This window comes from Eurypyga helias, unplaced genomic scaffold (genome assembly GCF_000690775.1).
Source record: "Eurypyga helias isolate BGI_N326 unplaced genomic scaffold, ASM69077v1 scaffold43272, whole genome shotgun sequence".
Taxonomy (NCBI): domain Eukaryota; kingdom Metazoa; phylum Chordata; class Aves; order Eurypygiformes; family Eurypygidae; genus Eurypyga; species Eurypyga helias.
The window spans coordinates 1-17,067 of NW_010238672.1; the positions used below are offsets into that span (position 1 = coordinate 1).

General features: G+C 44.4%; 1 protein-coding gene across 1 annotated transcript; it reads left to right on the forward strand.

Annotated features, from left to right (window-relative positions):
- Positions 1-197: 197 nt before the first annotated feature.
- On the forward strand, positions 198-14,928 carry MOCS1 (molybdenum cofactor synthesis 1; the record flags this gene model as incomplete). The annotated part of the gene is made up of 8 exons (XM_010147924.1): positions 198-362; positions 5,121-5,182; positions 6,513-6,624; positions 6,961-7,073; positions 7,743-7,853; positions 8,677-8,797; positions 10,191-10,238; positions 14,057-14,928. Coding segments are annotated over 8 exons (1,604 nt in total), but the record flags the coding sequence as incomplete, so codon positions are not given.
- Between the last annotated feature and the right edge of the window lie 2,139 nt (positions 14,929-17,067).

Below are 17,067 nucleotides of genomic sequence, written 5' to 3' on the forward strand. Positions count from 1 at the left end.
CATTCTATGATTCTATGAAAATAGGTGTCTCGGGCCAAAACAGTGGGAAGAAGGCTGAAGCACTGAAGTTGTCCATGTTTTCCTCACACCCTCAGTGATACTGTTTTGTTCATTTGTTTCACATATCCTCTTCTGGGTTTTCTGTGTAACTACAGTTGAATTACTTCTTTTCAAAGTGTTCTTTTTACTTTTTCTAGGTCAGCTGTACAAGCTAGAAGGGCTGAAAACCATTGCTGTGACAACCAATGGGATCAACTTAGCCAGATTGCTGCCCCGACTGAAGGAAGCAGGACTGAATGCCATTAACATTAGCCTGGATACCTTGGTCCCAGCTAAATTTGAGTTCATTGTCCGCAGGAAAGGTACAGGCTTGTCTGCTAAGGCCACCGTGTTAATACTTGCAGTAATGTTGTGAGTTGTTTGGCCTGTCTTTCACACTCTGTTATTTTGGGAGGGGAGTGGGTTGCTATCCTGAGGCTCAGAAAAGTAGCTTACAGGGGGTTGGTTGATAGTGACTCTTTTTCCTTCTTTCTACAATCCTCAGGCAGGTAGAGCCCTTAATTTGAGCTGGTGGAGTAGACGATGTCCAACTCACCACAGTTGGTGGGACTGAGACTACAGCTGCCAGTAACTGGCCGGTTACTGGTTAGTCATGGGTATCAAGAGGACTCTCTGAATCTTGTTTTGGTCTTGTGTGCTGCTGTTCTTAATACTGTTCAAAAAACAGATGTTCCTGTTCCAGATGCCACAAGAACTGAACTTCTTATCACAAATCGTGGCATTTTCCAGAAGTTATATTTGGGGCATGCTGGCAGTGGTCTCACTCGTGATTAGTGATGCTCCCTACCTCCACTACTTTTTGCTAGGAATAAACATAAACCATGCCTGAGGTCACTTGCGGAGGGGTGCTAGCTTTGTAACTTCTCTCCGATTCAGCTAGTAATTCCAAACAGAGCTTGAAAAATGTTTGCATGTGCTCAGTGTTACAGATCACTGTTTAAATGAATCCTCATCGTGAAGTTCAACTTCACAGTTGGGTTTCTTTCCAACCTAAAACTGATCTGATCTCGTTTCGTGCTGTTTCTGCCCAGTAATGCAACTTTGTCACCCTGGACGTTTAATTCAGTCAAACCTCCAAGTAGCCACGAGATGGCGCAATTGCGTAAGATAAAATTAGGGCAAGGGCTGGTAGGAATCTGGGATGTTGTGAGAAGGAATTTCAAGGCCTGTATCACTCTGTTATCAAATCGAAGTTCTGCTGACAGGTGCAGAAAGGTGTCCTTGTCTACAGTCTCTCTGAGAGCACTTTCTTCATGTTTCTACATCACGGTGCAGAAATCTGTTCCTGTCATAAATCTGACTGGAGCGTTAACCTTCCAGCGTAGGCTGTTGCATTAATCTGGTTGTGTCATGGCACAATTGGCTCCCAGAGAAGTATCTGGGAGCATCTGATCACAAGCAGGTGTTGGCTGTGCTCTTTCCTTCTGCTCTCTGCATTTGAATATTACCTGGTTTGTGACATTGGCTGGCAGCAAGCCCTTCCTTTGCTACTGAAGGGGCAAACCTGATCCTCCAGCTTCCTGAATTATGTGGCCACAGCTCTTCATGTCCAATTGGAAGTTTTTAGAAATGTGCTGTTTATAAAGTAAACTAAAAGTTATTGGTGGACGATGATGGTAATTTTTATTTATACAAATGTTCTCTTCCCCCTTTAAAAAAAAAAAAGGTCTCTAACCACAAAGAGAGAAGTTGCTCAGTTGAATAACATACAGAATGAACAGGGAAGCTTCTCTGAATCAATGTTTTCAAGGAAGAAAATAAAGTCACCAAATAGTATTTTTTAAGTGGCAGTCAGGTAAAAACAGTAACACTGAGCTGGGCTTTTTCTCTTCTTAAGGGCTGAAATTATGTAAAAAAATTCTTTTTTGAGAGTTTTTTATTTAATAGGAGATTTCCAGGTATGGAATGAGCAGAGAATAAAGTGCCTGCCCTACTGTGCTACCCTGTCTCCTGTGGCAGTTCCAGAGGCAACAAGATATAGCTCTGTTAAGGTGAGAGGGATTCCTGGTCTTAGATTCCTACAGGCTGGTAACTTCTGTGGAAAGTCAAGGTGACATCTGGTTATGGAGCTAACCAGGAGCTCAAGAAATTTGGAATCGATTTTTCTGCTCCTCCAGAAACTCATTCTAGGGTTTTTCAGAGGAGGCTGGAATTTTGTGTCTTTGGTGCAGGTGACCTGCATTACGTCTTCTTTTATTCCCAAACAGCTGGGATGGAGTCAATGACTGTGAGATGATCAGGGGTCTCACTGATGTGTGAAAGCACATCAGAGAACCATAATATTTGCACTTCTCCCCATCTACCACATTCTAAGGGATGAACAAATAAAAACTACTTTCTTGTAGGTAGCCAGGCTTTCTTGAAGCCTTCCTTCCTGTAAGGATTAAATGCTGGGAGGTGTTGTCCCACTTGGGATTGTTCTAGATGTGTCTCAGGTTCTCTCTGTTTTAAAGTTGGAAATCTAAAAGGATGAAAATACAGAAACTTTTCGTTGGATGGAAGAGGAGAAGGGTTGTCATTTTTGAAATGTCAAACAAAAACTTAGAGAGCTTCTGTGCCTTGACAATACTTCCTGGCACAATGACATTTAGTATTCATTTCTGCTCTGATATTTTGAAATGTTTTGGTTTTACTGTTTTTGCTCCATTACCACACAAGAACTTTAAACTAGAAGATGTTTCAGTAAGTGTGGCAATACAAATGAACTCCTAACAGCTTTCCATAAAGAGAAAACAGGCAACTTCAAAACATGAAACATAGTTACAGATTTTTATTTTCTTACTGTAACAAATTTTTATTTTAAATAATTACCCTGCCCCCAAAATCTTTTAGTGGATACAAGCTCATAGTTGTTGTTAATCAGAATAGCTTACTATTTTGTTTGTTTGTTTGTAGAGATTTTTGATAGCTGTTCTAAACCATGTTCTTGTGATAGCGTGGCAGGAGTTGAGAGGCAGAATGGAGAAGGATGTTGAGTTGGCTGCAATGGGAGCTGTAACCCTGTTCCATACCTCTACAGCGAGCTGAGCCCAAGCTTGCGAGTATTCAGACGTGCAGTTTTGACCTGCTGCTTGCTAGTGATTGCTTCCTGGCCTTTTTAGTTAAATTCAGCTCCACCTTTCTGCAATCCTGAAGTTGCACATAAGGTTTTTCGAGCTGTTGCAGAGCTTTTTGATCCCATTCCTGGCTCTGGGATATGCTTACACCAGTGTATCATTATCTCTGTTGCCACATTCAACCTGCAAACTTGCTTAATGGGAATGAAAGCTATACCACCTCTGCTGCACACTTCCTGGGCATGCTGAAAACCAGTGGGTGGTGAAGGAGAAGGGTGACAAGTTAGAAGTTCAAACAGTTGCTTGCAGGAGTTAGTTTGCTGTCTTCTCCTTGATCTTCGCCTCTCTTTTGCAGCCAGGACTAGCATTAGGACCTGCTTATAAAACAGTTAGCATCTTCTGCTTTCCTGTGTTCATGCTTTATAATGCCTTTACTGGCCAGAAAGCAGTTAAGTGAAAGGTTTTTTAAGTTTTTAAGGTTTTTTAAGCAGTTAAGTGAAAGGCTTATTTCTGGTAAAGCACCAACAGGTAATGAAGGTATCATCTCTTCACTAGAGAATCTGAGTTTCCAGTAGATAAGGAAGAGGAGTGTGATGGACCTATGCAGAAAAACATGGAACTAGGAACAGCACAGGGATTGTCAGCACAACTTTTGGAAGATACTGCCCTTTTGCTAGCATCCATAAAGTATTTGCTGTGGAAGACTACAGCTTTGGAAGAAGCAGCTCAATCTCAGACAGTGTTTGGTGTCTCACACCTGAGTTCGGAGTGCAGAAAAGGAAGGGAACGCAGTCTCCAGCACCTGACAGGGCAGGAGAGGCATTCACAAACACAGGGCTAGCACCTGAGCACGCCCACTCACCAGAACTGCGTACCCAGAGCTCGGTAGCTTCCTGTCTCGTTCTTGGTTCTTCTCTGCCAGTTGGTGAGTGTGCCTGGGAAAGAATAATAGGTCAAATGTAAAATTGATACCATGATGGAAGGTCTTAACTTTGTATAAAGTTGACAGAAGGTGTGGTTTGAATGAGATGATTAAGAGGCTTTCCTAAAGGCCTTTGGAATTCCAAAATAACATTGTTGCTTTATTTTTCTTCCAAATTTAGAAGGTACATGAGGGGTTGAAGATACTTAACCCTACATTAACTATATATCTGTGTCTGGGAGCAGCTGACAGTTCTGGTACAGTGAGACCAGGCACGTCGTTCCTTGAAGTCATTGCAGTTTCTGATACGTTTCATTTCTTTTCAAGGGTCAAAGGCCAAACAAATTTCTTTCCTAAATGCTCTAATACCCTCCCCAAGTTGTGCTCATGAATTTTACATGTTTAAAAAAATCATAAAAATGGCAATCCTGTAAAATGCTGTCTGTGATCTTCAAACTAATGGGTAGACAGTAGCTTTGGGATGCCCATTACATCTGTAGCCAGGGTTGCACAGGGAATCAAGGGGCTTTTGTTTGTTCCTAACCCTGCTCCCCTCCATACATACTTTAGAAAGTTCTTTTTAAAATTCACTTAGCAATATTGCTGTCTGTTTCAAAACAGTGAGATTCTGCCATTTCAGAGAACATACACGTGCTATTATTATCAAATAAACATTGATTTAGTGTTCTTTCTTCACTGCACCTGGAGGTGGTCCACTAAGGCTTGCCACTCCCTTTAAGAACAACAGCACAAGGCAAAGCTGAATTGTGGGGAAGTGGAGAATCATATGCTAATTACACATGGATGTCCAAAGATGCAGAAGAGCATACCAGTATTTCTGAGTAGCCATATACCAGTTAAAAAATGTATCTCTCTTGACTTGACCACAGTAACACTGGCAGTCTTTGGGGAGGGGGTGTGTAGCATTGAAGTCTCTTTATGTGCAGCTCGTCCTACGTGCAGCCCTGTCTGCTGAATCAGATTGGGCTTTATTTGTCATCTTTTGTCTTGTACTTAATAACTTCCTTTTGCATTCTGTTTCTAAACAAGAAAAATAAATTTTTATTCTTTTTGTATCTTAGGCTTTCACAAGGTAATGGAAGGAATCCACAAAGCCACTGAACTTGGCTACCGTCCTGTTAAGGTAAAGCCAGTGTTTATATACTCTGGAGTTGTTGTGTTTTACCATAAATGGTGATAAAAGATACAGCTCACCAGATGGGGAATTATTTCTGCTTCCCCTGTGAATAATTTTCAGTTAAGACTGCCTAAAGAAAAATTTTATTTGACTGAAAAAAGTGTTAGTAGCCTGAAGATCACATCAAGAAGTGATGGGGGCAATTCATATCATCTCCTCACGCAGCTGAGCGTACCGCTTCACTCTGCCACAAAGCCTGTTGACTGCCTAGCTGCAGGCTACAGGCTGGTCCTGCTCTGTACTTGCCTCTTCCTACCCCCTCTGTTGATTTGGCATTTGTCTGACCCATCTGTGAACTTGGCCAGGGGAGTTAACAGGCAGAAAACTGCCCTGCAGAAAGGCATTCATTTTCTCCTGGTTTATCTCCTACAGCAGGCTCTGACTGGTGCCAGTGGGAGAGAGGGGAAAGGAGTCCTCCTCTGGGGGTGCAGGTAGACCAGGTTAGCTGTAACGTGAAACTTCACCCCACCTCAGCTGTTTGCAGTTCTGCAGTTGTGGTTTCCTTATTTTCACCTGTGCTTTGGAAGATGTGTAAGTGGCTTAGGCTACAGAGATATGAAAAAGACTTGAAATTAAACGAGGTTTTAGGCTTTCCTGAAAGATCCTGAGAATGATGATGCATGATGCTCGGACATATAAGTCTGCCGTGCTAACAGGGAAGGTTTTAGCACCTGCACAGCTATCTGTTGTTTTTCAGATAAAGCAGACAGGACTGCCTTAAACCATTTAAATTGGAATAATTAACATTTATGAGGAATGTGCGGAAAACTTAGTTTTAAACTCCTTTTGGAGGAAGGCAGAGCTAGTCATTCTGCAGCCTATGGTTACGGAGTGTGCTGTGAACGCTGCCTGGTTGGGGGCATTTGCCTGTCATCGGCTAAAAGGAGAGCTGGAGGAGCCACCCTGCCAGTTCTTTCACAGCAGCCGTACAACGTAGGGCTGGGGAGTGACGTTGTCATTTTAAACAGTCAAAGCTGCCATACCTTAGGTGGGTATGACAATGTCTTTGTTACCCCACTGTTATTAGTCTTCCATTTATCCAGGCAACTTTAACAACTTTATTTAGTTTGGATGCAAAAACTTAACAGGCAGGTTTGGCAGAAAGGATCATCTGTACCATTCCAAACCTGCCAGCTTCTCTTGCCACCTTTTCTTTCCAAAAAAACCAAAAGTTCTTCCTATCTACCTTGCCTTCTGCAGGGACTACGAAACCTTGTGTAAGAGGGCAGAAGGTCATACTGTGCTCACTGATTTCAGGTGTCTGCTTTTCCTGCAGGTAAACTGTGTGGTGATGCGAGGCTTCAATGAGGATGAACTGCTGAGCTTTGTGGATTTCACAAAGGATCTGCCCCTTGATGTGCGGTTCATAGAGTACATGCCCTTTGATGGTAAGCGGTCCTGCTTCCAGATCCTTAGTGGCGTGGAGCGTGTCTTGGACACAGATGAATCTGATTGGTGGTTGTTCACCCCGTGGGTTTGTCTCTGCAAGTTCTGGTGAGCTGTTTTGGGAATTAGGAATTGCCTTAAGTTTTATGTTGTGTTTTTCACAGCTTATCTGTCTTCCCTGGATAAGCTGGAGAAGGATTAGTAGCAGGATTAGTTGGGGCTGGGACACCTACAGGGGAAACTGAGATTTGTGGGGAATGTAAAGGTGGTTCTCTGCTAATTTAAAAAAAAAAAATAAAATCCACAGTCTAAAGTTATGCTGGTTTTGTTAATTCTAGGCAATAAATGGAACTTCAGGAAGATGGTGAGCTACAAAGAAATGCTTGATACAATTAGGCAGCGATGGCCTGAACTGGAGAAATTGCCCTGTGAAGCTTCCAGCACAGCCAAGGTAGGCTTAGTCAAAGAACATATGAAATGTGCCCACATCCTTTAAAAAAAACTCTAAATCCCCAAATTCACTCAAGTCTGCCATTTATATTTGACAAGCAAATTAAAAAATACTCAGTAACTCTGGGATTTTGGTCAGGCTGCCTGCATGTGGCTGGGCTCCTGTTAAACCCTGCTCACGGTCTACCTTTAGCAATACAGCATGTTTGCTAGATGCCTTGGACAGAGATAAATAATGGCAGGCTTGTATCCTGTACCTGCAGCTTTTGAAACTTTTGTCTGGCTACGACTGCACGTTAACAAGCCTGATGGTGTTCAGTGAAATAACGGTATTTCTTTAGAGCGTGCAGTGTCACGAGGGGGGTTTCTAGCCTACATGAATCTATGGCTCATGGCCATCTGAGCAAGAATATGCCTGCAGGCATAACCTGTCAGCTGATAACTACAAGAGCAAACATTTTACACGTTTGTGAATTTCTAGGAACAGGGCAGAATAGACCAGAACCCCTGACAAAGCTGATTTTGCGCTTCCCCCCCCCGCCATGCGATCTTAGAACTGAAGAAAATCTGTGTTAGAATGTCTTCTGGTCTTCAGGCAAGTGGAGCTTTAAAAATGAGGATTCTATATTTGATTCTTCTTCTTTTCTTTTCCTCCTCTGCATTTCTTTAGAGTTATAAGGTGCCACATTTCCAGGGACAGGTCAGCTTTATCACCTCCATGTCGGAGCACTTCTGCGGATCCTGCAATCGGCTGAGGATAACAGCAGACGGGAACCTAAAGGTTGGTAACGAAACGTGATTCTCTTTGCTTTCGTGCAGCGAAAGCAGTGTTGAAATTCTTCCCTTAAAAGTGGCTGGGATGCAGACTGGGATGGAAAGACGCATAATTATTACCAGCTAACTCCAGTTTATCTATCCTGTATGTGTCCTTGTTCAAGCCTGTTGGGCTGTTAGGGAGGTGTTACATCACCTTTTTTTTTTTTGGTTACTCTGTTTTGCTAACATAGTTAACTTCTGTTGTAAAACATGGTCACAAGGCCAGTAAATATAAATATTTATTTTAATCTTTGATTCAGAGTCATCTTAAACATGTGACAAGCAGATGATTTCCCATGAAAAAAGGGTCCAAGCAGCTGTGAGGGCTGGGCTTTTGTGTTCCACGAGGATCCAGTCTTGTTTCCCCAAACATCTTCTTGCAACTCTCCTCCTTCAAGAGCAGCCTGTACATTCGCTCAACGGCTGTAGAAGTGAGAGGGCTAACCATTTCCTGCCACGTTGAAACTGGCAGTTTCTGGGGGAAAATTAAAGTTTTCAATTAAAAATTGGCTCTTGCGCATTGTCACCTGATACTGACAACAGCTGTGCTGCTGCCTGATGTCAGATGGCCGAGGCAGCCTGAAGGCCCAACGGGTTTAGGTTACATAAACGTCCCAGGCTGCCTCTGCCTGTTTACATGAAGAGAGATAAAGAAAATCGCCATAAACTTTCTCTTTCTTCAGTAAGATAGGCCTCTTCCAACCTCTTTACTCTGGGGTTAGTAAGAAATACTTGTAAAAGCCATTTATTTTACTCTTTCTCCCTTCTCTTTCTCCTTCTTCAAAAAGGTGTGCCTTTTTGGGAATTCAGAAGTGTCCTTGAGAGATCACCTACGGTCAGGTGCCTCAGAGGAAGAGTTGGTTCAGATCATTGGAGCAGCAGTGGGCAGAAAAAAGAAACAGCATGCTGGTATGTTTGTTTTGTACCTGAGAAATAACAGCAATGAGGGGGGAAAACAATGTCCTGGTACGCTTGTGGGATGCACTGACTTGCCAGGAGAAAGAAAGAAAGAAGGAAAAGCTTCTTGAATGAAGCTGCATTAACTAAGGAAGGAATTTTCCCATCTGGCAAAGATGTCTGGTAGAAAGCTGGTAAGATACCAGTCCTGCAGTTACTCTGAAATTTGGATGTCAGCTTTGAGTCTTCTAATTTTCCACGTGAGCTAGAATCCAGACTGTCTGCAAGTCTTTCAGACTGACTTGTCTTCACAGATGCAAATACCACTGCTCATGATAACAACAGCAAAGCGTAAAGCTAAGCAAAAATTGATGGAGTTGTACTGGATCCTTTTTTTCTTAAAATTAGTTTGCTGTAAAATAAGGACTAAAGGTAAATTGAAATTGGTAGCCACTCACCTAGTGCTCTATGTAAGGTCATGACACAAGGTCCGTGATGATGCAGTCAGGCTCTCAGGCTGTATTGGTCTTTTCTGAACTTCTCTTGATACAAACTGTGTTTCAGTCACGTCTGAACTGAACCCTAATCTGGCTGCAGCTGGGAATGCTGACCTCTTGTACATGAACTGGCTTCGGGATCATGGAATAGTCCCCTTTACACTAAAAAAATGCTTTGGCCTTTTTGTTCACTTCCAGATTCTGCCAGATTACTCACAATTGGGTTTGCCTTTTTTTTTTTGTGATACATAAAACAGATTTAAAGGAAGTTTTTTAATCTGAGCGCTGACTAATTTGCAAAGTGCAGTACTCTGACCCAGATAAAATAGTGCCTTGTAAACATAAGGGAAGGGGTGGAGGGATTGGTTCCTTTTCTTTTAGGCCATTCATTTCATTTCTGAATTTTTGATTTTTGGAAAGGGGCAGGGGGGCAAGGGGTGTTTTCCCCTCTAGTAAGGGCACTGCCATCAGCAGCATTTACCTGACACTGTCTGTCTTCTTCCAGTTTGTGTTAATCCCAGTGTTGTCCCTGAGGACTTCTGTGATGGGACTTCTTTGAGCTGGAACACTGCTAACAGCTTGTCCATACAACTAGTACTTTTAAATGCTGCTGTTAAGAAACGAGACAGCCCCAAGTTGGTGGAATTCTGTAGTAGGTAGATCATGGAAAGGGTTCTACAGCATGATAGCCCCCTAGAAGCTGGATGCTTGGAGACTCTGGCAGCTGTGGTTTTACATAATATCACGCTACATTCCCTCTCCTCCAGCTCCCTCGCTTTCTGTTGAGCTTTGGTTTTCATAGCATGCAGGTTGCACTATGAAGAACAGAAAACTAAATATATAAACCAGATGCATGACTTAAAACCTAAAAAGCTAGGATTTTTATGTGTTCCTTATTTTATTTCTAGGCATGTTTAACATCTCCCAGATGAAAAACCGGCCAATGATCCTGATTGGTGGGTGACAAATCAGTACGTAATACACACATACCATGATTTTGTTTGGTTTTTGTCTTTGGGGGAGCAGAGTGGATTGGGCTTTTATGTTTAACTTGTGTTTGGTCCTGGCTTAGGTTTAGGCAAAGAAATGGGTCTCTTAGAAGGCAGTTGTGGTTAAAATTACACTGAAGTGGAAGAGGAGGAAAGGTTTAATGCCCCTACCAAGCCTTACCCAGTCTTCTCAGTGACAGCGCTGATTTTGTTTTCTCTCGTTTTGAAAGTTTATTACATTTTTCCATGAGGATCCACTAGCTTTCCTATGTCATTTCCTATCCGCTTCCTTTGTACTTAACAAGAATAGTATAGTAACTAATAAGGCAGTTTGGGGTGAGTTTTATGAAACCGACCAAATGTCCATGCTGTATCCTTGATGTTTATATGGCATTTTGTGCCTGGATGAAGAAATTCAACTTTAATTATAAAGTATAGAGACAGTAGCCTTCCAGAAATGCAAGTTTTCCCACCTCACCACTACTTTACCTGAGAATCTGAATCTTGGGGTTTTATTCTTTGGAAACGTCCTCTCACTGCTGCAAGGCCCAGAACACAGTCACGGAAACTGTAGTATCTGATCTCTAACCAGCCCTAGGGGCAAGAGCTCTTCTTCTCCTTGCTGTGTCTATTGCAGATGTTTGCTAGCTCTGCCTTCTGCTTGAAGCTCTGTTCACGAGCAGTGTGGCACTGCTGCGTTCTCATACTGATTTTTCACATCTCCTTCAGTGTGGTTTTACCTCCTCCATGTCTCATCCTCCTACTGATGCTCTGGAGCAGGTTAGCTGTCACACAGCTTTTAAAACCAGTACCGTGGGGGAGGGCAAGGGTAACATGCATTAACTTGCAGGTCTTTGCTACTAGGTGATACAACTGCTCTTTTTTTAACCAAGATGCTAGTACTTGTGTTGCCTTTATTGGGAAACAGGACCTACAGAGGTCTTTTAGCATAGTTGCTGGTTTTGCTGGGACTACTTCTCTCTTGCTGCCCCTCTTTAACGTGCTGTCACTTCCCGTGTTGAGTTTGAAGGTGAATGGGTTCAGTGGTGCAAGATTGTCTCTCAGCTTGCTTTTGCTCTCTTGTATTTGGCCACTGCTGCAGGAGAAAGAGGAACCTTTGTTTAAATTGTGCATTGACTTGCTGCAAGAGGAAAACCTGTCTTTTTTTAAGATATTAAACTCTTGACAACTCACTGGGACCTACCTAATTTTTCAAGATGCCTTGCAGAGAATCCCTGCACTCTAAAGCTGGCTTTCATAGCAATGTTTGGATGTCTACAGATCACATCCATCCCATTTCCTTTTGAAAAGTGCTTTAACAGCATCTGACATACAGTAAAAGAGGGAGCCTGTCCAGGTCCTCTCCCAGCTGTTCCGTGTCCCTGCGAGGCTAAGTGCTGGCAGTCACCGCATCAGTGGAGAGACTGGAGATGAGTGTAGATTATCCCACTGTGACACGTGGGGAATCATTAGGAGATTTCCTAGTTTTGTTTTGAATTACTTACAAACTTCAAGTAATGCTGGTGTGCAAGCAGTCGGGGGGTGTGTGTATGGAATTAATTTAATGAATGCTGTGCAAATCACTAATTGGTTTTGCTAGTCACAGTAAGCCAAACCTGGCTTTTTCCCTGCACTGCTGTTGTCTGATCCTTTGCTCCATGGTTTGTATCCTGTTTTCTTTAATAATAATACTCCATTTGGCAGGTTGTTCTCCTCATGGGTTCACTTCAGTTATGGGAATTTCTTCCTTAAGTATCTCCTGCCTTCTCTCCCACCCCCCCAGGCTGTGCTAGCTGGAAACAAACATGGTTGAACTTCAGGTGCAGTAACAGAATAAGAGGAGATGCAGTTTCAGTTGCGTTACACAAAGTGCTGTTGAAAACCATGATCTATATATATATAAACAATTTGGGTGAAGATAGAGGTGGCTAGGTACAATTTGAAGAAAAGGTGGGTTCTTAGGAAAAGCCAAGGTGCTTTGCGTGCATTACTGCCTGTTGCTGTCCGTTTACTCACCAACTCTGCCCACGCAAACGGTACCTCTCTTCCCTGCCGCCTCCCGTTTGTGTTTGCCCTGCAGAAGTAAGTCCTTGCCTGCCTTTGCAATCCAGCTTTTCCCGAGGACAAGACACCATGCCAGGGCTTTAGCTTCAACTTGAAAGATAATCAAGGAACCCAGAACAGAGTACTTTGAATTCCTGGATTTTAAAAGGAATATTCATGTTAGGCCCTGCTGTATAAGGAGACAAGGAAAGAAAGGAGGAATAAGCACATTTTCTGTGCTCTTCTAAAGCAGAGCAATGTTACACTCAAAAGTTATGTCCATTTAATCCCATTGCTCTGGGGGTAAACACATTACCACTAAACTTGCAGTGATCTTAATTTTAGGGGATAAGCCATCAGCTGTGATCAAAAAGGGCCTTTGCCTGAGTTTAGATTATTGCTGTGATTAAATAAAAAAATGGATGGTTGATTAACCTTCATGGTAATGGGCACTTTCAGATCAATGTTTGAAGAGTACTCTGGATGGAAAAGGTGCTAAGTCCATCCATCTTGTTTTTGTAGAGGCTGGGAGTAACAAGGAAGAGATTTGTTTGGGTTTTTTTTAAATAACAAGAGGGCAGGGGGCACAGCCACTGCCTCGTGCACACTGCCTGTTACTGTCGTGCAGACAGGCCAAGGTGAGGCCTGGGCAGCAGAGGTGGCTCAGCAAGGGGCAGGAAGCTGCTTTGATTCACCTGTAAGGGAGTCCCTGAATACCAGAGCTACCAAAGCTACCAGAGCTTATTGAGCAAAGCCTAATTCCAAGTTTCTCAGAGAGCAGGAGCTCCAAGGGAAAAAAAAAAAAAAAAAAAAAGAGAGAGAGAGAGAAACATACTTATCAGTGAGGCTGTTAAACTAGGGTTTAGCCACTTAGTCTATACAAAGCAAATCACTGCTTTTATGTGAAAAAGACTCCTCCTGTCTTGACACTTGGCATTTAGCCCTGTGCAAATGCCAGAACGAAGGGATTAAATGGTGAAAAGGGGCAGGAGGGTTTTCTACCTCTCTGCCAGCTGGGAGCTCTGCCAGCTCAACTTGGAACATACTTCTGAGTAGATTTAAAATTTGTCTGTCCACGAGGGGAGCGTGGTTTTTCCAGTGCTTAAACTTCAGCTGTCATTAACATGGTACGAGCTGGCAGTACTGAGGTTCCCATCACAGAGCCACCCTGTGAGCTCGCAGACGGTGCCGTTGTGGACGCGGCGCGCTGGGTCCCTGCTGTCCCCAGGTGCTGGTGCGACCCTTCCCTGCAGATGAACACAGGGAGTGCAGCCGCCTGTGCTGGAAGGTGTTTGGAGAGGCAGAGTTGAGAATCCAAGTGCAAGAATTTCCCTTCAACCCTGCCAGCCTTTTGAAAGAAGAGTGGTGCTGGGACAGTCTCACATGGAAGCCAAGATGCTGTGACTGGCTTTTCTTTAGAACTGATGTTCCTATAAGCATTTTTTGGCTGCTGTTTCTCAATAAGCACTGATAGTTTTTGAAAGCAAGTTGTTTCTTCTTGTCAGGGACCTCAAAATAAGTGTTTCGAGTCTTGGGGTTTGTAATAACAACCCAGCAGACGCAGAGAACTGATGAGAGAGAAGAGAAAGAGCTTGAGGATGAAAGTGGATGTTTGTAGACACTGAGGCTTCTACGATACAGAAAGTCCCAAGCAGTGCTCCAACAGGGTTCTCAGCTGCTGCAGACTTAGCTTCCCCGTTAGTAAGATGCATTCTCATGTTGGTTTTTCTTTTCCCTCCCAGAGCCTGCATTGATGTCATTCCCACTATGCCAAGAGGCCCTACAGAATCCCCCAAATTCAAAACAGTGGGGCCACACATTTAGCCATTGGCTGACTTTGACAGCAAGTTTACCCAAACAAATGGGAAAAGCATTAATGAAAAATAAGCTTACAGGACAAATTTTCCTGCCAGGATCTCACCCAGAGCAACAGTGGCACATAATGACAGGAATTCTACAAACCCAGCTCAGAGGCTGCCGTGTCTTCCAGAAGGACCCAAGCACCACGTTTGACACTAAGTGCCTTGAGGCTTTTCCCGTTGGCCAGGGTTCTGTGGACTGTCAGTCCAAAGAGGCAAGTCCAGGATCTGAATTCTGTGCCAGGGATTCGGGGCCTTGCACCAAGGTACCTCGTGCCTCTGACAGCTTGACTCACACTGATGAGGAAGGACGGGCCACGATGGTTGATGTTGGAGAGAAGCCAGGTTCAAGAAGAAGTGCTGCTGCTGGTGCTGTGGTCCGCCTGGGTGAGAAAGCATTTGGGATGGTGAGGCAGAACCAGATGAAGAAAGGGGATGTGCTGGCAGTAGCCCAGATTGCAGGAATTCAGGGAGCCAAGCTGACCAGCCAGCTGATCCCGTTGTGTCACAACATTCCCCTCAACCATGTTGACGTGTCTCTGAGCCTGGATGAGGCCAGGCATGCAGTGGTGATTCGCAGCTCCTGTCAGACCTGGGGGAGGACGGGAGTGGAGATGGAAGCTCTGACAGCTGCCAGCCTGGCTGCCCTCACGGTGTACGACATGTGCAAAGCGGTCACTCACGACATTGTGATCGAAGAGGTGAAGTTGCTGAGTAAGACAGGTGGGCAGAGGGGAGACTTCTCAAGGGCCTAGGTCGTATCCAGATGCCGCCCGCCCCCAGATGACCACAGCTCATGTTCAGCCTCGGACAGAACTGCCTTTGCTCAGCTGGCGGGCTCGGAGACCGCAGCAGACGTACCATGCAGCCACCCCGACTCCAGCTTTGCCTTACCCTGTCGGCTTCCTGACACTTCTCCCTGTTGATAACCGTGCGTGGTTGTAGAGGACAGACTTCTCCACGCTGCCAGTACCTTCATCTCTGTGTCCTCACCCTGAGCTTGAGGAAAGATTCCTACTTAGACCACAGAGGTGGTTTTATGTTTGGGGTTGTTTTCCTTCTTGCTCTGCAATATTCACAGCTGCTGTCATCACACCACACAACTGTGAGCTCTGGAAACGGAGCAAGTGCTGAAAGCGCTGTTCTTTGGCAACTATTTATAAGTCAAGGATTAAGATTTCAGAGTGGTGTCTGTCTGCCCCCCTGACCTCCTTTGTTGAGTTTAGGAGGTGGCAGGAGAAGAACACAGCTCGGGAACCTTACCATCCAGCACAGAGAACTGTGGAATACATGGGTCGGAGAGGCAGCTCCCATCCCTTCACATGGCTCCTGCTTCCCTTGCCTGCAGGTGGGACACATCCACATACCACTTTCAAAACAAAGGTGGCAGCTGCCCAGCATTCTGCCCTGAGCGCTCTGTGGAACAGGGTGTAGAGACAGAGCGGTTAGTGGCTGATTGGAACGATACCTTTTACGATGTTAGAAGCATGTTCCAGCATTTTGATCTCAGCACTCAAATACAGCGAGGCCCGGTGTCTGCATGCCTAAGGGCTTAATTATGTCATGCACGGAAGTTGGTGTCAGCTCTCCCTGACTTCAGAAATAGAAGTCACACCAAGCCCCCCCAGAAGTCCACGTTTTTTAAGCCTATACAATGCAACTCCTAGTAACCAGCAACCTGCACAGTCCTAACAGATAAACTTTAAGACTAGATGCCACTGGGAAAACTGAAGTTGTTGCTGCAGCCGGAGTGTTTTCCTGCATGTTTCTCTCATTTGCTTTCATGAAGTCTTCTGGCCTCAGAGCACTTAAGTGTCCCCATAAATGTACTGGTGGCCACTGCCATGTAACAGTAAGTAGCTTTGATTTATGACTATCCTAGGTAAGAAACTACTTGACGTTGTTTTGTTAATACTGATGGGTCCTTTTCAAATGCTAATTTAAGTGCTCTAAGCAGGGTGTTTTCAACTTTGGTTTACTTGTTTTCTAGTGCTTATGGCTAACCTGAAGCCACAGGTGATTTAGGGTGCTCCCTCTCCATAACGCACAGAGAGATGAAGACAGAGGCTACTGGAAAGCATCCTGAACTTAGCAAGTAGCTGCTTCTCATGAAATAAGGTTCAATTCCTGTGAGCAGAGTAAAGCACACACCGCAGTCGCGCACGTCCTGCTCGCTTAAATAAGTGCAGGTCTAAGATGAGGAGGCAGTACGTTTCACAGCAACTGTCTTTGCAAATCTCCTACACTAGTTACCACAACAGGCTCTTTTTCCATCGCAGGTGAATTAATTTGATTCTTTACTCGCTGTCTCTGCGAGATGTGGCACGTACAGTGACATACTTAACAGCTACAGCTGCTGCTGAGCAAGCTCAGGAAAGGGAAAGGAGTCTGGAAAGCTCGGTGCCCAAACTCCATAAACATTTGTACACCTCCATTCAGTGGTATAATCCCCCTTCCCTTGGTATCACTGATGTCAGCACTCCTGCTCCTTCCCAGCAGTGTGTGTACCTGGCACAGCTGGAATGAGCACCTGCAGTCCCAGCAGATACAACAGTCCATGTTCATCTAGGCTGTCAGCACAGCAGCTCCACAGAATTTTCCCTAGCTCAGCATGGAAACAAACTGCCAGGAAGAGGAAGCATGTGTGTGACGTGTGAAGTTAACCAATCTACGCAAGCACTTCCCTCTCCCCCCACCACATACACTACACCCTGCCCTCCCGGCCTTCACCCCGTCCCTAGTTTTGGAAACTAGAAAACATACTCTGTAGTAATAAAACGATGCTTTGGGGCATGTGATTCTTTGGCTTCCGAGAAGTTTGCTGTCACGCCATAAAGCTCACGCAAAGGCCTCGAGACCACGCGAGGGACTGCAGAGCAGACACACGACTGCCA